Here is a 23,650-nt window from a genome sequence, read left to right on the forward strand (position 1 = left end):
GGGCAGGGGTGAGGGCCGGGTGCAGAGGCGCAGCTGGGCTGCGGTCGAGGGCTGAGGCTTGGGATGGGGCTAGAAGCCGGGGTCCCAGCTGGGGATAGGGCCAGAGCAGAGCTGGAGTGGAGCTGGACGGGGTGGTGCTCTCTCTCTGCCCCCTGTGGGGGCTGGCCCCCGTCCCACTGCGCCCCCTTGAATGTTTTTCCACACCCTGCCCTTAAGGGGGCGCACCTCAGTGTATAACTCATTAAAATTGTAAGCTACTTTAATTTGGCTTTGACCAAACTTTGACCAGTTTTCTTGGTCAGTCTTACATCTTTAATGCTATTTTCACAAAATCTTGACTACAATGTAAATTAGCTTAATAAAGTAACAGTTTGTACTAGTGTCTCCTTTTTTTTTTTTTTTAATTGTAAGATTGTACTATGTAATGTTTGCAGATTGTACTATGTAATAAAGCATAAGCTTTATTGTATTGTCGGGATTATTGGCTGGATTGTTTACCTCAACCCAAATTATTTTTTAAAATAAGATAAATTTCTTAGCAAAGGCACTCATCCTCATTTTGTCTGGGCGCTGGTAAATTACAGCTAAAACTACTTCCCTGAATGTGGGTCAACACCGGATTAATAGTCTCAAGTGTTCTACTTCAGGATGGAAACTGTTTATTAAATTAAAATAGGAATCCTTTGTTTTTTATGACCCTATCACACACTGCTTCTGCTCCTCAGGAGGAGTGGGGACGAGAGAAGAGGGGGGTGTCATCCTGCTTTTCATTTTCCTCTCTTGGCATGGTCTAAAAGATTTCCTCTGTTTGGAAGTTGATTCTTTTCTTATTAAATTGCAATACTGTCCTGAACAGTAACTCCATTTTAAAAAGATAGGATTTCTTTCTTATGGGGGTGATGCTTCATAGGGTTGTTCGACACCTCACCACCATCTGCCCTTAGCATGAAGTAGTCTTGTCTGTGCCTTATGTAGATCAATTCCCTGACTCCATCATTCTCTGGCAACACAAGCACTGCCTTCCAGTCCTCCCTTCGCCTCAGTTTCTTTGCATAGGTTAGCAATAGGCACATGCCAACCCCCAAGTCTTCCAAGCATCCCTCTGAAGAGTCCAGCCCCTCCCCCTCTATGCCCAGGGGGAGGGATAGCTCAGTGGTTTGAGCATTGGCCTGCTAAACCCAGGGTTGTGAGCTCAATCCTTGAGGGGGGCCACTTAGGCATCTGGGGCAAAATCAGTACTTGGTCCTGCTAGTGAAGGCAGGGGCCTGGACTCGATGACCTTTCAAGGTCCCTTCCAGTTCTAGGAAATGGGATATCTCCATTAATTTTCATTAATGATCTGGAGGATGGCGTGGACTGCACTCTCAGCAAGTTTGCAGATGACACTAAACTGGGAAGAGTGGTAGATACGCTGGAGGGTAGGGATAGGATACAGAGGGACCTAGACAAATTAGAGGATTGGGCCAAAAGAAACCTGATGAGGTTCAACAAGGACAAGTGCAGAGTCCTGCACTTAGGACGGAAGAATCCCATGCACTGTTACAGACTAGGGACCGAATGGCTAGGAAGCAATTCTGCAGAAAAGGACCTAGGGGTTACAGTGGACGAGAAGCTGGATATGAGTCACAGTGTGCCCTTGTTGCCAAGAAAGCTAAGAGCATTTTGGGCTGTATAAGTAGGGGCATTGCCAGCAGATCGAGGGACGTGATCATTCCCCTCTATTCGACATTGGTGAGGCCTCATCTGGAGTACTGTGTCCAGTTTTGGGCCCCACACTACAAGAAGGATGTGGAAAAATTGGAAAGAGTCCAGCGGAGGGCAACAAAAATGATTAGAGGGCTGGAGCACATGACTTATGAGAAGAGGCTGAGGGAACTGGGATTGTTTAGTCTGCAGAAGAGAAGAATGAGGGGGGGATTTGATCGCTGCTTTCAACTACCTGAAAGGGGGTTCCAAAAAGATGGATCTAGACTGTTCTCAGTGGTACCTGATGACAGAACAAGGAGTAATGGTCTCAAGTTGCAGTGTGGGAGGTTTAGGTTGGATATTAGGAAAAGCTTTTTCACTAGGAGGGTGGTGAAGCACTGGAATGGGTTACCTAGGGAGGTGGTGGAATCTCCTTCCTTAAGGTCAGGCTTGACAAAGCTCTGGCTGCGATGATTTAGTTGGGAATTGGTCCTGCTTTGAGCAGGGGATTAGACTAGATGACCTCCTGAGGTCCCTTCCAACCCTGATATTCTATGATATTGGATACTGAATGGTCCACCAGGGAGATAAATGTCTCCCATCTTCTGTCTGGAGAAGTTTGTCTCCAGATACTCTATCCTTGAGTGTTCTGCCTTTAACTACCAGGCCTAGAGAATATACTTTTCAGCATATATTCATAATTCCTCACATATTTTCTGTACATACATCTGTCAATGATTATGATGACCAGTGTGACTGGCTTTCATTAGAGATCTTACATGACATTCTTTTGATGAACCCAGAGGATCCCTTTACCCCGGGCCCTCTGCCAGTTGGCATCAAAAGGTCCTTTAGTCACAAATGCTTCCAGTTCAGATCTTCATTTTTACTTTTAAACTGGGTAAAACTTTTTTCTAACTGCTAGCCCTGCAACCTAACCCTAGATCTAAAACCCAAGCTTCATTCTTTCCTCCTCTTATCAGTAATAAAAGTTCTGCTCTGAGTTAAAGCTATGCAGTACTTTTCAGTGGAGTTGCATAGTTTGACAGAAGGCATAATTGGACCTATAGAATTGTTATTAGCAGTGATGTACAAGCAAGAAAGAACCTTGGATGAATTTTCGATCCTGGGGTGAGGTTGCAGGGCTGGCAGTTGCAATGGAAAAAACTGTTTAAAAAAAAAAAAAAAACCCTCTATAAACTGAGCAAATATGAGCTGGAGTTAACATACAAACAAAAGACACACAATACCACTTTCAGTTGCTCTTGAGAGAACTGCAGTGTAAAATTGCTAACAAATTACAATCTTTGGAGATTCCTGGATTATATGGACACCTTCCCCAACAATATAGGCTACATCCTCTGTCAGGGAACTATATCAGATCATCCCTCATACATCTTATTTTTAAAACAAACAAAACCACCAAAAAATAGACTTTTTTACAGCACTTACTTCTGCAAATACCATTTCATCTTCCTCCCTTCTCCTTTGCATCTAAATTTAATTGAATACACAATCTATTCTTTCTGTCTTTAATTCACTCTTATATGGATTTTCTCTTCATGCTTTGTTCTCCATGCTCACTTCTTGTTTTTTCCAATATTTCTTGAGCATCTTGGTTGATGACTATTACTCCTGCTCCTCTCCCTCTTCAGCTCAAACTGAACTCATCCTTTTGCCTCTAATTTTTCCTCTTCCCCATTATGTACCATTGGATCCTCATCCATTCTGCCTTGATTACTGTACACCTTGCTGTACATCTTTGCTCTCCTCCAAGCCATGCAGAATGCTGCTTCAAAAAAATTTCCCCTCATGTCTCTTATGTACCATATAAGTCCCCTATTTAAATCCTTTCATTTGCTATATGAAAGTTTGGACCTTGCCTTCAGATATTTAAACTCTGCTACGGCTTACATCACGTACTTTTCATCCTGTTCTTGTTTTCACTTCATTGCCTCTCACCATTCTCTTTGTATTCTTCTGCATTCTCATCTTTGTACCTTCTTTTTTATACTTAGAATAGTCTCTTTCCCATGCACCATATAGTTATGCTATCTTCATTCAAACTATTTGTTTTAATCCTGTTAGGTTATTTTTAAACAGTTCTAAGGGTTAATGGTCATCTGATCAGTTGGTGTATAGTAAGTCCGAACTGTATTCTGTTTTTTAATTTAGAATGTAAATCCCTTGCCCAGGACCCTGTCTGTCTGTATTGTAAAGAGTTGAGCACATGGATATTGCTTAATAAATAAACTGATAACAGATCTTTTTGGTTAAGATGTTCAGTTTAATTCCATTTGCTGAGTGGAACTGGATATCCAGCTGCTTAGAAGCTTTTGGCTTTCCTTCATGCAAGATTTTTAAATTCTTTTCAGCTTTTTATGGACTACACTGTAAAGTGCTATGAGCACTTCATGAAGGGTGGAGACACTTATGAGGAGTTTGATGCAGACGTGCAGTCAAAGCTAAGTACGTTTTTTTGGGAGGGGGGCGGTTAGTCTATATTTGGCCATAAATTGTTTCAATTAAAAGTGAAATTCTTCTCTGAAAAGTGCCTAGTTGTAACTAAAAGGTTGATTCCATGTTTCTCTCTTGCTTGCAAATTTGATATGAAAATAAAAGGATGGATTTCCCCCCACGCACCCAAACTGCCAACCATGCAAATTCAGCCTGGGCTCTGAGAGTCAAATGAGGTTGTCTTCATCTTATGTATCATCCCCAGTAATGCAGGCTGGTCACCCTATGCCCTCAGCGATACCTATGCAATCCTATGTTATCAGTGGTATTGTATGGGTGTAACTTATTGGAATACATTATGCAATGCTGTTGATGCACAGATGAAATAGCATTTGCTGCTCATTCTTACCTCTGGCTCAGCAGGGCTGACAAATAAAAGGCAATACAAATTTCCTTTTCTCACTAAAAGGTGCAGATGTGACTGAATACATACAGGCAGCAGATCAGATGAGTAAGAAGGTTCCACTTCTGCAGTCTCCATTCGGGGCCTATATGGTTCCACACTGTATTGCAGAGCTTCTCAAACTGACCTGTGGAGTACTTGCTGATGGTCTGCAGAGTGTTGGCAAGTTATACGGTGCAGCTCCTTGTTTTCACCTGCTTCTACAGGCATCCAGAGCCTGTCGAAACAGCTGAAAACAAGGAGAGAGCTTCACTCAGTCCCTCAGTGGCTGTTGCTTACGTAGGAGCCACTCTCAGACTAGAGGCACCAATAGGACTGGAGTTGCCTGCTAATGGAGCCATTAGTACCCTGTTTCCCTGAAAATAAGACATCCTCCGAAAATAAGGCCTACTTACAGTTTTGCCTCTCGTTGTAATATAAGGCATCCCCCCGATAATAAGACCTCCCCGATAATAAGGCATCCACCGATAATAAGGCATTTTTCATTTCTGAAAAATAAGACATCCCCTGAAAATAAGACCTAGCGCATCTTTGGGAGCAAAAATTAATATAAGACACTGTCTTATTTTCGGGGAAACAGGGTACTAGAGGAGACATGAGTTATCAGTGAGAGAGGAAAGTTCAAAAGGAAAGAGAACCAGGCAGCTGTCCAGCATGTGCAGGGTGCAAGGGAAGAGACCAATCAAATTGTTGGGAGGCACATGGGAGGAAAGAAGAGCATCATTGTTAGAGGAGCAGAGTGAGAAAGTGACCATTTCCCTTCCCCCCCCCCCATTTATCACAGTTTTTACATAAGTAACATATTGCACAGTCACAAATGGGGCTACACTTGAGAAGTTGTGAGGGACTTGGTTCATGAGGTGAACATTGAGAATTAAATGAAAATTATAACCTTTTGAAAAGTGTATCTATTCAAAAAATGGGTGTCTGGTGTGCTGTAATAAAAGCAACTGCCATGGCATTATGCAGTATGGATGTTGATGTTTTAGGATAGCAGTCTAACTTCTTTGTTTCCTTTCAGAGGATTTGTTTAATGTAGATGAATTCCAGGTGGAGGCTCTAGCAGCAGAAAACAAAAGGTTGCATGAAGAGATTGCAAGACTAGAGAAAGAAAGGGAAACTGAGCCGGTTAGTAAATATGCCCATATAATTGAAGGGGAGCTGTTTTTTAACATGCTTTATATTGATGTTCCGGGTCCTCTCGCACATTCCTTGGAAATAATATTTCCATAGCAAGGCATTGATACCACAACAGTAAGACAGGCAAACTGATGTGGCTATTTCATGCTAGAATAAAATGTAAATATTCCTTCAGATGTTCCAAGCGACTCACGCTGACCCTAGATATCATTTGCTCTATATCAATGCATATAAAATGTTTTATTGGGAAGGCTTGAGTCACAGTTGGGTATTGTGTAGATACTTTCAAATAATGGAAGACTTTGCAATGTTCACAGTTTAGCAATGTAATTCTAAGCACTGTTTATCCAACAGGATTTCTCTCCAAGGACTTACTATCCAGGAGGGGGGGTGAGGGGGGAAGAGTATGGGACAAGTGGCAGCAACTTACCAAAATATTTGTTTTGTAAGAAAGCATTACGTATTTGAAAAGTCAGTTCAAGTATTTTAAATATATATTTACTGAAATATAAATTGGCTCAGTAGCTAGGTAACTGGCAAACTGAGACTACTTTTCCAGTGCAAAATGTGCTTGTTTTACTGTTGTCCCCTCTCCCCTGTTTCCACCATCTGTTGTCTTGTCATAACCCTAAACTGCAAGTTCTCTGAGGTGGAACTAGTTATTGCTTGTTGTTCAGTGCCTAGCACAACTGGACCTTCATCCTTGATACAGGCTTCTAAGTGGTATTGTGATACAAACAAAAGTGTCAGAGGCTTTTGGATTGAAATGTTTGAGATTAATAAAGCTGTTGGGAATGCCTAAGGCTTTAGCTGCTAAAAAGAGGGAGGGAGTATAAAGGAAAACTTCATCAGCCTAACAAAGCTGCCTGTAATCACAGCACAGTCCTGCATAGAAAGTAAAAATGATTTTATTTCTACAAATTCTCTAAGTGAGAGGTTGGTGTTTTTTTTTCTCCCTTCTCCCCACAAAAGGATCGTTTAGTGTCATTGAAAAAACTGAAATCTTCTTTGCAAGCAGATGTTCAGAAATATCAGGCTTACATGGCTAATCTGGAGTCTCATGCAGCCATCCTTGACCAGAAAGTGAAAGGAATTAATGGGCAACTTGAAACAGCAGGTGAGGAAGAAGCACTGTTCACAAGTGGTTGACCATGCTAAAAACAACTTGGTTCAGCTGTAAGTGTGTGAAATATTTATTGTGCATATCATCCTTGACCAGAAAGTGAAAGGAATTAATGGGCAACTTGAAACAGCAGGTGAGGAAGAAGCACTGTTCACAAGTGGTTGACCATGCTAAAAACAACTTGGTTCAGCTGTAAGTGTGTGAAATATTTATTGTGCATATCATGATCCTACAGAGAAACTTTCCTAACAAAACAGATTTTTATTAGATTTGTAGCCACTCTATAGGCTCTGAGAAGAGTGGGGTGAGGAAATGGCAAGTGAGTGATTACTTCCTAGACCAGCGTATACATAACTTTAAAAAATGCATAGGCTGATAATTAAGAACCTATTATTTGATCCTGATTTTTTATTTATATATTTTAACATCTAGAACACAGGTTCTCAAACTGGGGGTCATGAAGTTATTACGTGTTTTTAATTTATAAGGGGGGCTGCACTCAGAGGTTTGTTGTGTGAAAGGGGATGCCAAAACAAAAAGCTTGAGAACACTGGTCTAGAACTAGGTTTACTCCAAAACTGAGTGACAGCATCCCTATCTTGTTTGTAAAGCATTTTGGGATTCTTTTTATACAAAAATAATCTATTATTAATTTTAGTGTATACTTACTGATTTATTTCCATATTAATATTTAATTGGCAAAACATCTGATTCTAACTTGTTTTAGCTAAAAATTGCCAAAACTTCTGAAACAATTATCTTTGCTTTTGCTAAAAGTTAAAGTATAGCTGATTTGAGTCACATTAGAAATGTTAGCTCCAGGGCTCAGAAATATATGTCAGGTATTAAATTAGGAAACTTTTAAGAAAGCAAAGTATGAACTAATATGGAGTAGTTATAATGCTTACATGAGGCTGCCATTAACTAGTCTGAGTTTCTAATAGATCTAAAAAACATTTTATAAATTCAGAAATGGAAGTTGAAGCGATGAAGCAGGAGAATGCACGCCTCCAGCACATCTTTGATAACCAGAAGTACTCAGTTGCAGACATTGAGAGAATAAATCATGAAAGGGATGAACTGCAGCAAACAATCAACAAGCTGACCAAGGAACTGGAGGCAGAAGAGCACCAATTATGGAATGAAGAGATGAAATATGCTAGAGGGAAAGAGGCGGTATGTGAAAGTACCTACTATCTGTAAGAGGCAATTTTCAGTTTGCATCCTTAAAACTTAATTCAAGATTAGTCAAAAACTGAAATTGAAGACACTACTGCCAATTAGTTTCCTAAATTAATTCAACAATAGCAGTAATGTCTTATCATTTTTAATCTGTTAAAAGAGTCTGTATTTATTCTTATCTTGAACAAACACTTTTTTCTTGCCCACCTCTCCTTTCAAGTGGAGTGGAAATTTCTTTGTGATGCACAATGATTTGATCAGGTATTAAATTGGGAAACAGGATAGCAGGTTGTTGGCTGTCTAAATCACTTTCTTGGAATGAAATATCCCTAATGTAATTTATGCCATTTTAGCACTTTAATTTGCATTAATATTTCTCTGAGCTCTTAGGACCAAACTCGTCCCTCAATTCCACTGAATTCAGCCGTGAGTTAGTATTCTAATTTAAAATGGCAGTTTTTTAAAGTTGCTACTTGTTGGACAAAGCACACTAAAAAAAATAATTCTGCTCAAACACTGTATAACTTTACATATGACTTGTAAAATTCAAAGCTAATGCGAAATAAACAAACAAAATAGATGTTGCACTACTGCTAAGTAACACCTTGGGATCAGGAAACAGGCCAAGTTTGAAACTCTCTAGGTATGAAATCATTAAAATAACTTGCTAGGCCATTCAATTGTGTATGTGTAGTGTCCATAACTCTTGCTCCCTACACCAGTGTCCATAACTCTTGCTCCCTACGCTAGAAGCATTGCAGTTATGACAGATGTTTGCCTTTTTTTGGAGCCTTATAAACTACTCATAAGTATCCGTCCCCTAGCTTTGAGAGTCCGTACCCAAATGAAAACTTGAGAGTTGTTATACTTCATGAGGAGAAAATACAATAAGTCAAATAAGGAAACTGTTCAATCTCACCTGTATACGTTATGAAATTTCTGAGAGCCAATCTACAAGACTCACAGTGATTAAACCAAAAACGCTAACTGGTAAGTTGACAATACCTAGAACTCTTGCATTTCCAAGAAGTGTGTGCGCTTATGGAGCAATTGGACAGTCTTTTACTCATAGCAAGAACAATGAGCTTGCTGCAAGGCTTTGGAGTTGGATGCTTGGAATATCTGTTAATTTTTGGCTTTCCACCCTCCTATTTCCCCCCTCCGCCCTCCCGAACAGATTGAAACACAACTGGCAGAGTATCACAAGCTGGCTCGAAAGCTGAAACTAATCCCGATAAGTGCAGAGAATTCCAAAGGCCATGATTTTGAGATTAAGTTTAATCCTGAAGCAGGACCAAACTGTCTAGTCAAATACAGAACTCATATTAATGTAAGTGGACACCATTGTGTTTAAAAGACTGGTAATTTTATTGCTGCTTCACTCTTTGGAACAGAGTTAGTACTTCATTTATAAGCAACTTTGTTAGGAAGTTTTAAATTACCCTTTATGTAACGTCAGTACAGTGCTTTGAGATGTACTGACAGGAATGGCAAAAGGAAATAGTCTAAGTGAAAAAAATATATATATACAAGGGGCAGTGGGAATGGTATGTTGTTTTGGGAGTGGGAGAACAGAAATCACTTTCAGGGGGCTTTTTGTCACACACACCACCCCCAAGTCATCTTTTTTGCTTATAAAGTGGCTTGGTTGAAAGCTTGAGTCTTGTTGAAGAGATTCCAGATTCCCATCCTTTGAGGTTTTAAGTTGTGGTGGGGCTTTTGTCTGAGCAATAATGGCTTTGTTCAATTCTAATTTATTGTAATTCTGGAGGTTTCTGGGAAATTGCCTTATTTCAACACGCACCCCTTCTTAAATAGCTATTTCTTTTGTATGTGCATTACAGGCTCCCCTTATGGAGCTCATAAATAGGACCGAAGAAGAAATTAGAAAAGCTACCCACAAGAAAATGGGTTTAGAGGATACGTTTGATCAGGTGAGCTACACATGCTTATGGTGTCTCGATATTAAGCTTTGCTAGACCATCTATTACCAACACTTGACCACTTAAAATAATAAAATGTTTTTATTTGTTTTTTTTATTCTGATTGTGCCCAAAGGCCTTTGTCAGGGTCAGCCCACACCCCCCATTGTAGTAGGCACAGTACGAAATAAAGGTATATATGGTCCCTGCCTCAAAGACACAAAAGTGATTAACAGAAGAGGAAGTTGGGTGGTCACGGGTAACAAAAATAAGATGCAGTTACATAAGTTTGAGGGCTCCAAATATTGGAAAGCTTTTTCTTTTTAGACGAACAAATAAGTAAAATGAGCTTTCTCAGACTGCTGCCCAACCTAGCCATCACTAATTGGCTGATACCTTGTAGGTTTCAGAGTAAAATTGGGCCTAGCAGGTATCTGAAGATGGATTAGTTTGGGGTAGGTGTTCCGTGTAGGGGTTGTTGATTAATATTATAGCCAATTGATTTTGACTATATTTGCAGTTGGATATTAAAAATGCTCAAGAGACCAAATAACCAAGCTCAGCCAATTTGTCTAGACAAAACTGTGTGCTACAATACAAAAGGAAGACATGCATACTCCTCCTCTGAGAACAACTTTTTTTTTTTCCTCTCAGCATGATTATCACACAATAGGTGTGCTTCAAAGAAACACCCCCAAGACCACTTACATTTATATCATGGCTGTTTACCAGTTAAAAAGTACTTTATACATCACCTAAGATCCAACCCACCAGTTCCTTAACTTGTTATCCTATGCCTTTCCTTATCTTTGTTTTGGATACTATATTCCAAGCCAGTTGCATGTAAAGGTACTTCTACTGGGACCTAGAACAAATGTATCTTGCCTTTGACGGGCTTCCTATTTTCTAACGCCAAAGCTGAACTCAGCTTTGCAAAGTGTTATGGGATACTTGATATGGGTGAACAGAATTGTGGGAATAGTATAATACATTCAGTTAATATAACTTCCCAACACATATATATATAATGTATATGAATACTGAAGGCATAATATCCATTAACGTGGTGTATACTACATATAATATATATGTATTAGCTAACAGGAGCAGCATTTAAAAAAAAAAGTGCAGACATGTCTGGAGGAGGAGCCAACAAATGAGCATTCAAAGCTGTACCACATCAGATAGAAGAATTGTTCTTGAAATATCTGATGAAATAACATACTGCTAAGTTTGCTGCCACTTTAAGAAACACTTTTAATAGGACACCTATTACAAAATCCTCTTATTCAGGAACTGTTTTGTACACAGAAAATATGGCTTGTCAAAGTTTATATTAGTTTTCTAATAATTATGCATAGTAAGAATATTAAGACCTGTTTTTGTAGTTGTCTTAAATTGTGCCCATTGAAAAACTCAATTTAAAGATCATCCATTTAAACAGTGACCTGTATAATTAAAGGTCCTTAATGTTCTTGGACTTCACTTGGATAATCCATGTGGGTATTCAGCAAATTATTCTCTTCTCTGCTTTGCTGCAGAAGAGTTTCAACTCCTTCCAGTCAGTGAAGATGGCTCTAGTGGCTGTGAAAACATGAAGAGAACTAAACTTTCTTATATTTTCTCTTTTTAAACACATGAAAGTTGCTCATCTTCTACACTGAGAGGGGAAAGTATATAAGTATCAAGTGTGTACCTGTTCTCAGAGTCCCAAATACTATAATCTCCACACAATGCTTATAAAAACGAATTGGGAAATTTAGTATTCACTAAATCTGGAACATATATAAACACTCCTATCTAGAATATTTATATGCACACGTAACATGATTCTCCAACAAAAATGAGACCTTGATAACTGTAAATACTCTTCAGTCCCATCAGCCTTCCTTACTGGATATGATGATGAGGCAGTAGCTGGATAAAAGAGTCAATTAGGCAGTTGTTTCAGCAAACAGGAAGCTACACTACAACATTTAAGTTGTCTGCCTCCTGCAATTGACTGTGGTTCTGATTTGATGCCATCATCAGAGCAACCCACAAATCTGTCTTCAGTCAGGGAACGAAGTGCATTCTAGAAAAAGAAAATGATAAATTCACTTGTTTGACTCGAAAGGGAACATCACTGATTTGGAAATTGTAGTTGGAGTATACTGAAGAGGAAGAATTGGTATCACAACACTTTGTTTCTACAACTTGGAAAATTTAGAGATTGAAATACAAACACAGTGTACTTACATATTTTAAATCTTAAAGATGTGAATTAGAAGACTAAGTTCCAACGTCTCCTAAGTGTGATAGGAGAACATATTAGCAAGAAATCCACCATTTCCAACACAAGCCCCTTGAAACTGTAACAAGTAAACTTTTATTTAGCATTGTGGTGTATTGAAAGTTAGTGGCAACTTCCCCCAACCTCCATCCTCACTTAATCAGAGGTAATACTGATGGCAAGGGTATAATTCTCTCTGTATACATAGTTTGTTTCACTAACAATTATTCCTTACACTGGTACATAATAGGAGTTGATCTAAGTATTCATCTTTGGGAGTTGAAATAAGAGTCATGGGAGGATGTGGCTTCTATGTATATATTTTCTGTGACGGTGGAAAGTACTCAAAATTGCAGGTTGGATGACTTTTTTAACCAACTGTGTACTTTCAGGTGAACACAATGGTATTAGAAAAGAAAAGCAGTGTTAAAATGCTTAAGGAAGAAGCCCAAAAGCTGGATGACCTTTATCACCAGAAGCTTAAGGTAGGCACTATTTATAAAGTGAGACAAATTAAATGAAGGATTTGGATAGTAAAAATCTAAAGTTGTGTTCTGACTGGCCATTTGAGTCTTATTGGTGCTGTCACAGCCATAAACAAACTCATACATAATTTAGAATTCAGTGCTGGAGAAAGTCTTGATCTAACATCCAGTAGAACATGTTTGATAACAAAAAAGAACCCTCCTGTTGACTGAGTGGTGCCCTTAACATTCCCATTTCCCATTGCAGCTTTGGCACCTGTCGCCTTGCATAGCAATCTCTTCTCTTATGTTTGTTCTTTCCCTGTGAACTATATTTTTGAGAAACAATGCAGAGGAAAAAATGCTACTTCAAAATAAGCTAACGATGCAGAGGAAAAAATGCTACTTCAAAATAAGCTAGTGTTAATGTTAGAGGTGTAGGTTTGAAAGAGGTAGTAGAGCTGTAAACCACAAAAAGGGTCTGCATTACTTGGCTGCTGATGCATGAATTAGGAGTTGAAGGCAGTTGATCATCACACTCTTGCCTCACAACACATCTAAACTCAGCTATTGATACTGTGCTATTAAAGTAAGTCAACAAAATATCTAACAGCTGTGATATTGGTAATAATACTTATTCATATAACTTTCAAAACACTATACAAACATTAGAAAGACTATCAACAATTTTTGAGCAGAAGTATGACTTATCTGCTATTATGAGTAACATTTAAGTTTACTAGAACTGAAAGCTAAGGAGTGGGGGAATTCTTTTTGTTGGTTTTGTGCATTTGATAGCACTGTGTATTGCCAACTTCACTCTTTCCCTGCATATAGTCAGTCTTTCGTCTGCTTTGTTTGAGCCTTTCACAGAGGAACAAGGGAAAGAGAAACTTTTTTTTTTTTTTAAAGGGAATATTCTTGTAAAATCACAAAAATTTGCAGGAGTAATCAGGATCCAGGAGTACTCCCACTGTGAGAAAGGTGAATAGTACTGCCTATCTTAGTCCTTCAAATAACTTGGGGGAGGGCGGGTTTTAGACTTGGAGGTCGAAGCAACCCAAGCCTTGAAGGGCGAAGTGTGGGTTGTACTCCAGAGCAGTACAAAGGGACCCCCTTGAACTCTTTCTCATTTGGTTTTCAAATAAGCTGTAGCATGGCTACATTATAAGTGTAGTGATTTACTAATTCTAATATGAGTATTGGTAGTAAATTGAGAGAGAACAATTTATCTCTTAAAAATAGAAATACTAATTTATGTTACCATTACAGGAAGCAGAAGAGGAAGAGAGAAAATGTGCAACTGAGTTGGAATTATTGGAGAAGCATAAACACTTACTTGAGAGTGGAATCAATGAAGGCCTCAGTGAAGCTATGAACGAGTTGCATGATGTTCAGCGGCAGTAAGTCCAACAACAGCCAGGGATTGGTTTTTGAGATATATTGCACAGGTCATTCTATGTTAAGTGTTAACATGTCTAGCGTTATATGATGATATTTTTATATTTCCTCGAGTGAGTAGGTACCCATTTCGGTTATTTTTCATCAGGCTCAATATCATTACCTTCCTTCTGCAAGCTTAGAGCTATAAAATATTTTTCCTCCACAGTAAATGTGCTTTGCCAGGATATTTAACCAGTCTACCCAATAGTTGTGTTCAGTTGTCTTCCAGTATATCTTCATATCATGTATTTGGTTATAGTGAAAGTGGAAATCCATCAGAGTTCAGTAAAGACATACCTGAGTGCAGGAATTCATCCAGAAGAATCCAGGAAACCTGTCTTTTGATCCTGATAGATAGGCTTTTCTCAGTTGCTTTTATTTTCCTTGTGATCCTTTACTTTTTACTGACCAGTATAAAAATGATCCTTGTTTTTCAAAGTTAAGTTTAAGAAAACAAGTCTGATCTGATTCAAATAAATTATCCCATGAAAAATTGTATTAATCTGATGATCCATCAGCCAGAGTAAAGTGATTCTGTTTCCACTGTGTCAACTTGTATAATTAAGGAAAGGTTTTTTTATTCTTTAGATACCAGGTTGTTATGCAGATGACAACGGAAGAGAGTAGGAAAGTAGGTGATAATTTGAATCGTCTCTTGGAAGTGATTGCTACTCATGTAGTATCAGTAGAGGTAAGTCAAACTTGTTGCTGTCTACAATGAAATCCTTCTGGACGTGGGACTTTCAGAAGGATAACTGTGCATCTGTATTAAAGAGTTTGCTCCTTTGAATAAAATACCAATCATAGCATCTATAGTCCTGCTAAAAAGAGCTTGGAGCTTCTGATAATAAAGTTGATGGGTTTAATCCTTTGTTCAGTAAAAGTCAGGAATGGCAGCTGATACTTAGTAGTCCTTCCTTGTCAGTTTTAATCTTCCTCCCTCTTCTGTGTCTCCCTAAGAATAGGATGTCTTAAAATATTTCACATCTATAAATTGAGATTACTCAAAACACATGCAGCTGCAAATCCTAAATATTGAGGGATAGCTCAGTGGTTTGAGCATTGGCCTGCTAAATCCAGGGTTGTGAGTTCAATCCTTGAGGGGACCATTTAGGGATCGGGGGCAAAAATCTGTCTGGGGATTGGTCCTGCTTTGAGCAGGGGGTTGGACTAGATGACCTCCTGAGGTCCCGTCCAACCCTGATATTCTAAGAAGCCATCGTTCAACATTATTATAGAAAGCAATAGTTTAACTAGTTTGCTGTAACTCTCTTTTAGAAATACCTGGGTGAGCAGAATGTAAAGGTTGATAGAGACTTTGAAGAATTCATGTCAGAAGATTTATTGGTAAACTTAAGAGAGATCCTAGACAACTATAAAAAGAAGGCTGATGCAGTGTAATTCTCAAAAAGGTTGAAGAAGATAAAAATTTTGGATTTGCAGAGCTCTAGAGGTATCCGTCCTTCAATATAGGCATCACCTGTCATAGATTTCCTTGTTAGCTGAATTGCTGTTATGATTCATAGACTCTTTTACAAATGTACATAGCTTCCTTTTAGTTTTTAGTATGTGTATCATTATATTAAAAAAAATTAAGAGGTTAATCAAATTATTTGCAAATAAAGTAATGAATTTGTTTTTACTTTCTTTGTTATCCATTTATGCAACTATGGCAAGACACAATCCAGAAAACAAATTTAATTTTAATCTCTCTGTAACTAGTAGGAGGTGTTCACATCACTTGTGCTCCTCCTAGAAACATTTAATGGGATTAAGATACAGCGCCACCTGTCTGAAAAATGACTTGGAATGGATTTATAGATGGGACATCAAGTCCCAATGTTTAAAGGGACACTGCCAACTTGAAAATCTGCCATCTGAAAACTTTGTATTGACTGTTACAATAAACCTATAAGATTACTAATAACTGAGATGAAAGGGTTTTTTCGCCATTTTTGAGTTTTCTGTGCATTTGACAGTATATAGCAAATGTAACTGTTTCTATTGATAGTGCACATCCTTTCCTACGCCCTGCAAGAGACAGTGTTTTGTTTTTTTAACCAGTGGCGGTAGCAGCACCAAAAGAGAACAGGCAGTAGACGGGAGGAGGACTGTGCTTGAGCATGTTTGGTACTGCTCATAGACCTGCTGACACACAGAGGAAGCCACCTGGCAAAGGCTTCACTGTACTTTACAAGCAACTCCTGTCTTAGACCTGACAAACTGACTACACCAATACCCCTCTTTCATGGTATTTATCCATAAAGGATAGCATGTGAGGTCTCTACTGAAAGCCTGTAATTTATCAATACTTATAATCATTGTGAGATGTGTGTACAAGTAATAATTAAGGAATAATGTAATTATATTGAAAATTATGCCTGATGATCTTGAATTGGAAATTAGTCCCTAGGGAATCATCTGTCTCAGTGATGGCCCGTTCAATCAGGAGAGAGTTGTCAACTCACCCTGGTTAGCTGGTGATATGGTGCCAGGCTCAATACTGTGGCCCCATCTCTTAACAGTCAAAACCATTAAAGACCATTGCAAACATTCGAAACCATGTGGAGATAAAAAGGGAACATTATTCACAGAAATGGCGATCCCCAGTCTGTTATAAAGACAAAAGACTGATTCAATATGTCACAGGGTGGAGAAAGACACTCTGCATCCATTCACTGAGGAGACATTTTGTTGAGTGGAGGTATTTCATAAAAGATTGGTTCCTGGAAAACCAGCCAGCTCTCTGTCAGACTGACCTTTTTAGGGGGACTACTTTATTAAATAGGAAGGGTATCTATTTATAAGTGTAGGTCCTAGTTTGTGTTTTATTATTTTGTTTTATATTGTAACCATTTGTTTCCATGACCCTTGTTTCTCATTAACTATCCATTCTTGCTTTAAAAAAAACTTTTGTTTTATTATAAATGCTGTGTGTTACATATCAGGCCCTACCAAATTCAAGTTCCATTCTGGTCAATTTCATGACCCTAGGGAAAAATTAGTCAATTTCACATTTACAGCTGAAATTTCACAGTGGGGTCCCAACCCAAAAGTGGGTTCCAGAGCTGTTGAGGGCTGTTGTCACCCTCACTTCCATACTGCCTTCAGAGCTAGGCTCTGAAGGCAGCAGCCACAGAGCTTCCTGCAGCTGGAGGAGGCTTCTGTAGGTGGAGGTGAGTCTGATCTCCCCCGTGCTACTGGGAGCATCCCAGCCAGGGACTTCTAACTGCTAGTCCCAGCCAGTAGCAAATTAATGCACGGGCCCACAGGGCTCATGCCCAGGACACCCAGCCAATTTGAGGACACCCTGGAGAAATTGGTGCCTGGAGCCCTGGAAGATGCCATGGGGGTGGAAGCCCCAAGCCTGACACCTGGCCAGGCTGGGGAGTGACAGAACTTGCTCTTCCTCTGCACTGCTATTCTTGTGAGGATATCAGACCCATGTCCAGGTACCTTCCCTGGCTGCAGGAAGTTCCTGGGCTGCTGCAGTGCAGAAGTGAGGGTGTACTGCCCTCACTTCTGCACTGCCTCTGAAAGTTGGTCTGATCTCCCCACTGAAAGCAACTGCTAGGGAAGAACAAGTCCTGTACTTGCCCAATCTGGCTGGGACTAGCAGCTAGGAGCCCTCGACTGGAGCGCTCCCAAAAGCACGGGGGGAGATTGGATTTCACGGGGAAGGACTTACTTCACAGTCTGTGAAATGTTTTTCACAGTTGTGAAATTGGTATGGTCCTAGTTAGATAGGTGCGATGATTCAAGGTAAAACTCATAAACTTGGATACACTTAGGAGCAGAGAATCTGGGATTTCTGTGAGTAGCCAGTATAAGGGGCTGGATATCACAGGGGAACGATTCAAGGGACCTGGGCACTTGTTAACCTGCAAGGTAAAGACAGGGCTGACATAGCCTGGAGTAGAGTGCTAGAATGGCTGGCAGGCTGGTGGTGGTAGGGAGCTAACACCCAGCTACTTCAGGGGATAACAAAGTAACTCCAATCCTGTCACACCTGCCCAAAGACCCTTCTCAACATAAACCAGAGTAGAAAAACCCTTAATTTTTCAAGAAAGTTTTTTGGGGAGAAAATGAGGACAATATAGAACCTTTCTTAATAGTATAGAAAAATTATAGAGCTTAGTCTATTAAAAAGTCAAGTTGTGTCCCTTTAAGTGCTCCATGTTCCCAGAAAACAACCTTATCTTGCTACCCAGATATGTCTGCACCAGAGACAGATGTAGGCAAGGCACATTATCATCTCTGGCAACATGGAAGCTACTGTTGGATATACTATTATTTTTAAATAAAGCTATTGGATTGTTAAGCAAAGGCTCTCATTATAGCTTACTTTAGCACCTCTTCATCCTGTCTTCCTTAGAGGGGTTAAAATTAGTGTCTATAAGAGAGACTCAAGCCTAATAAACAGGAGAACATGGGTAGCTATCTTTTGAATCCAGTCTTGTTTCTCTTTTTTGTTTCCTACTTTGTATAGTGGACATTGACTTTTTTTTAAAATCAACATTTATTGCCCTTAGTAGTTAAATGTACCACAGTATCTCCTAGCTAGCTAACAGAAATACTTCAGTCAATATTTGGATTTTTTGATCTATCAACTGTGTATAGTGATAAATAACAAAATATTCACACTAATAAGTATCTATAATAAAAACTAATTACTCCACTGTGTTTTAGAGTTGCTGCTTATGCTTTCATCAAGTCTCGAGAAGGCAGATGACAAAACACAGTCCAATGTGTAGATCTAGCTGCAGCTACGTAAAGTGTTTGAAGCACAAACCCACACAATAAAATAAAACCTGAGTTCAAATCATCTCTCAGCAAAGATTATGCACAGCTCTGTGCTGGATGTCTCTTTAATATCTTATATATGGCTTATATTGTGCTTTCAGATTATAGAAAATAGCCTGGAATTAATGTGGTATGTATGAGATCTTCTGGCTCACAAATGGGTATTCTGCTTCAAACATAGTCCTAGGGATGGTAGTTTTAAATATTAAATTCCTAATTATCCATTCTCCCACTTTACACTCCAGTAATTTATCCTGACCATACAGACTGTTATAAAAGTTTACAAGTAGATCATACTCCCATTCTCCTCTTACTCAAGGCTCTCTGTTCCCTGCTCTCTCACCTGCCCGTTTTAAGCTGTCCTCTTCTCCTTGAACAGCCTCCCTCTTCCTGTGGGCCAGATAAATTTTCTTCTTTTCAGAATGCATTTATTTTGGTTCATTTTCTACCACTTACATGCTCTCCAGAGCCATATACTCCTACTCTAATTATAAGGAAGTAACAAACAAATATACAGAACAAAGCTCCTCATATGACCTACTATTATTAGATTTTTAAAAAGCTCTCCCAAGGGCCATGTTCTCTTTCACTGCTTACATGTCTGTCCTCCCCTGTATCCCTAACCAACTTGTCACTATGTGTTTGTCTAATTTATGGCACAACTTGCAGTCTTACTCTTAGGAATTATCTACTGATTATAAGTGAATAAAATCTGAATAAGATTACATGAGTAAATCTCATTTCAGTGGGACTACTCACATGGGTAAGGGTGAGGAGTTGGAGAATCGAGGCCAGAATGTCTTGCTCTCAAGTATTCTGTACATTTCCTGCTCAAATATTAAAGCTGCTTGAATAATCGAAAAATGTCCACATTTGAAATTAATATTATTTGCAACAAATTATTTTGATCAGCTATGATTTTGGGGCTAGATCACCAGCATGTTATTTATACACACACACCACACACACACATATATATATAAAAACATGCTGGTGATCTAGCCCCAAAATCATAGCTGATCAAATAATTTGTTATATTATATAATATATATATTAAGTTAATAGAGCTGCACTCACTTCTACACCAGTAGATTTTGCCCTTTCTAATGTGCTATGTACACCCATGCCACAAAGTAATAAATGATTACAGCTGAAGTTAGTAAAACGGGTTGCAATTTAGCTAATCCTTCTAGTTTCTTCAAACTCCCAGACTGTTTTTGCAGTGTGGGTGCTCCTCATCTTTTTCTGAAAACTAGGCTTCTTTAAGATGTCAGCAATTGGGCACTCAAAAATTGAAGCACTCATGAATAGTCATTTCTGAAAATCTTGCTCATGGAATGAGGCCTCTTTCCCCAACATGAGTTTGTAATCTAATAGGTAATTTTTCTGTTATTACAGAGGAGAAACAGTCCTCCTTGAAGGCAACAGAACATTACTACTTTGAATCTATTTTGCTACTAAAATACATTATCTTACTTGGAAACAAATGTATCTGCTACTGGTTATCTGTATGTAGTAATTTGTAATTGGTTCTTTGACTTCTGTTTGGATACAGTGTACTGGTCTACTAGTTTATCATAGATATATCTATTGTACAGAATGTGATTGCTTAGTTCTTTATAGATTTTTTGGGTATTTTATATTGAATAAAATGTTAAATACCTATTAGTTTTCCTAAATTACTTTATTATGAGAAGGGTGGGATAAACCACATAAAGAAGGTACATAACACCGGAGTGTGGCTGGAGAAACTTTCTGGTAGATAAGGGGTGCCTCTTCCAACAAAAATTAAATTAATTCCCTGATTTATGGTTTGGAGCTGTATTTGTCTCTAGGAAATGCACATTTTGAATGTGAAAATATTTTTTAAAAATGGATAGATTTCTTAAGCTGTTTACGACAGAAAAAATAATACTAATAATCCAGAAAAGTATAAACTAACCTTCCTTAAACTTTAAGAGGGATTTTTAAAAGCACCTAAGAGGTTTAGGTGCACACATCCAATTCACCTTAAATAGGACTTGCCTAAATCTCTTTGGTGCTTTCAAAAATCTCTCTGACTAGGTTTCATGACCTCTTGTTATAGTTGAAGTATTAGAGATCCATCTAACTTAAATCACACTTCATTCTGAAAGTGTTTAACCTAATAAAGTTACAAGTAACGCCTCAGGTTACTGAACTGAAAAATTATAATTTTTTTTCCCCAATTTACTTTGGGCAATTGAGAGCACTTTACAATTTCATTCTTTCCCCTATGTTGTCAGTCATTTCCCCCTGTTTGTGTGGCCGAAAACCCAGCAGGGTGTCTTAGGTACTAGACTGAAATCTGGTCCACTTTTTGAGTGGAGTAAGTTTCATGTTGACCTTCCCCCTTTATGGGCCAAAATGTAAAATTATACCAAGTATGTATGTATAGCCATTATTTTGTGCATGTGCATGCTTTCTGCAGGTGAACTATCACCTCTTTTTTAAGAACTGACATTAAACATAGATTTTTACTTTCTATCTACATAATGTATCTCACAAATTAAAAATATTTTTTAAAATATGGTTGTAAAACCACAAAAATTAATAGGGGTGATATAAGGGCAGGTGAATAAGCAGAAACTTTTTTTTAAAAAGCATCATTGGGATATCTAACATCCAGACAGCAATTTTTTAAGGCCCTATCTGAAGGATTCATATCTAGTAAATGTCATGGTTCTCCCTTGGAGGGAAGGGCCAAATCCAAACTGCTGGAATATAGTGGTTCTAGGTAGATGAGTGTTTCCCAAACATTTAAAAATGAAAGAGTTTTGTGGTTCAACTTCTCTTCCATTCACAATCATGTAACATCTCTTGGCCATTTACAACAATTACTTGGAAAAGTAAAATTGGAAAGTGTACATTTATCTGTATTGTAAAGCAGTTTAGCAGCTGGAAACAAGAAGAGCCAACACTGGAAGAAATCCTGAACCATTGATTAATGAGAACACTCCCGTTGATTTCATTTGAATCAAGATGTCACCTATGTGATCAACTTACTCTCCAAGGATCATACATTGCCCATATGCTGTAGTTTGGGAAACTGGTCTAGATAGTCTAAATTGCCAGTTAGACCACTAACTCATTCCATTTACTCAATTCAAAACAGAACACAGTGTTAATAGCTATTTAGGATCATCCATTTAACAACTCATGATTATCTAAAGCATTGAACAGCTATATTCAGCAGCCATCCTGAATTTGTATTAAAAAAATTAAAATAAACACCTTGTCTTCCTCCAGCTGAATACACAGAACAATACTATGATTGAACACTTTACATATTAGATATATATTACCAGGCTAAAGCAGCAAAAAATGTAATGCAAAGAAAAGCAACAAAAAGACCTCTCATCTTTTAATAAGGTTCTGCTCTACAGCTGGGTGCAGTGTCACTGGGTACCAGGCCCGCTGAAAAGAAGAGCACCATAATATCTCTGCTTATGTACCAGCCAGAGAGACTCAGCAATGCTATAGATCAGGATGGCATGATATTCTCTTCCTGGGTATTGGTTGTTGATGAGTATATTGCTTTGTAACTGTTGGTGAAAATCTTAATGATCTTAACAAATATTTTGAAAAAAACAGATGAATAGTAGTTACATTGGGCACAATCTTGTGAATGTTTTTCTGATAGGCAGTAAACTGATTTCATTTAATGAAGTTATTTTATTAATGTATGCCTTTAACACCTTTTTATTCAGAGAAGATTTTATGCCAATTAATTGTTCTCAACTATGGGCTATATTATACAATGATGCCCAGGTTCTTTTGGTTGATATGAATGTGATTTATGTCTCTTTATAATATGCTTTATTTCTGTTACATGGTCAACCAGTTCTTGCTGGTTGATCTGAAGTGATCATGAGAAAACACTTCGGAAATTATTTCATCTTCCTTTTTGATTTTATATATGTTCAAAAATTATTTATATAGCACTTTTCCTTCTGAAGGATTCCAAAAGTAAGATCACTTCACCAACAACTGACTGCAGCCTCCTCCACACTGAAAATGTGGTAGCAATTCTTTGCCAGAAACACAACACCAGTTTTATTTGTTTTTAAGGGGAAGTGATGAATAGTTGAATTTGAAGCTCCAGTGAGAGTTTTATGTAAGTAGCATGTAAATATCCAAGTTGGAATTCCGTTCCCTTGATACTCATGTTGAAAAAAAGTAAATACTGGTTCTCTAAATATTCAATCATTCATACACCAGTATCTTCTTTCTTAGGAGTAATTTTGTTGAATTTGTGTATGGAAACTGCTGCATAATAACACACACCATAATTGTGTATGGAAACTAACATTAACAATTCTGCTTGTATTTGCTGATGACTATTTTGTGTAGTGAAATTCTTCTAACCATGTCTACAATTCAGATTTGTCCAGATTATTTCAGACAGAGTGCTAGAAGTGATTGAAAAAAAGCATGCTTTCAAATTCCACTTCATGCTACCCTCCTATCCTTTTTCTCTATCTCTTTTGAGGAATCCTTCAAATGAGAAAATGGTTGACAATTATTGTAAAGTCATAGAAAAAGTTCCATACAGAATTGAGGGAAGGAATTCCCACTGTTTTCTTATCCCAAAAAGGAAGGGAGGCCACATCCCAAAATGGGCTTGAGAGATTTGAACGTTTATCAAGAAATTCTGTTTGATGAGATTAACATCTA

The 23,650-nt window shown here is 38.4% G+C and overlaps 1 protein-coding gene across 3 annotated transcripts in view; it reads left to right on the forward strand.

Moving 5' to 3' along the window:
* NDC80 (NDC80 kinetochore complex component) overlaps positions 1-19,958 on the forward strand; it is a 29,129-nt gene extending 9,171 nt beyond the window's left edge. For all 3 annotated transcript variants that reach the window (XM_054018052.1, XM_054018053.1, XM_054018054.1), the window contains exons 8-17: positions 4,062-4,155; positions 5,628-5,734; positions 6,719-6,863; positions 7,840-8,045; positions 9,229-9,381; positions 9,896-9,985; positions 12,638-12,730; positions 13,982-14,112; positions 14,741-14,843; positions 15,431-19,958. In XM_054018052.1, the coding sequence (XP_053874027.1) occupies positions 4,062-4,155; positions 5,628-5,734; positions 6,719-6,863; positions 7,840-8,045; positions 9,229-9,381; positions 9,896-9,985; positions 12,638-12,730; positions 13,982-14,112; positions 14,741-14,843; positions 15,431-15,553 (1,245 nt within the window). In that variant the 3' untranslated portion in view covers positions 15,554-19,958. The remainder of the gene's footprint in view (positions 1-4,061; positions 4,156-5,627; positions 5,735-6,718; positions 6,864-7,839; positions 8,046-9,228; positions 9,382-9,895; positions 9,986-12,637; positions 12,731-13,981; positions 14,113-14,740; positions 14,844-15,430) is intronic.
* Positions 19,959-23,650: the final 3,692 nt, after the last annotated feature.

This window comes from Malaclemys terrapin, chromosome 2 (genome assembly GCF_027887155.1).
Source record: "Malaclemys terrapin pileata isolate rMalTer1 chromosome 2, rMalTer1.hap1, whole genome shotgun sequence".
Lineage (NCBI taxonomy): Eukaryota > Metazoa > Chordata > Testudines > Emydidae > Malaclemys > Malaclemys terrapin.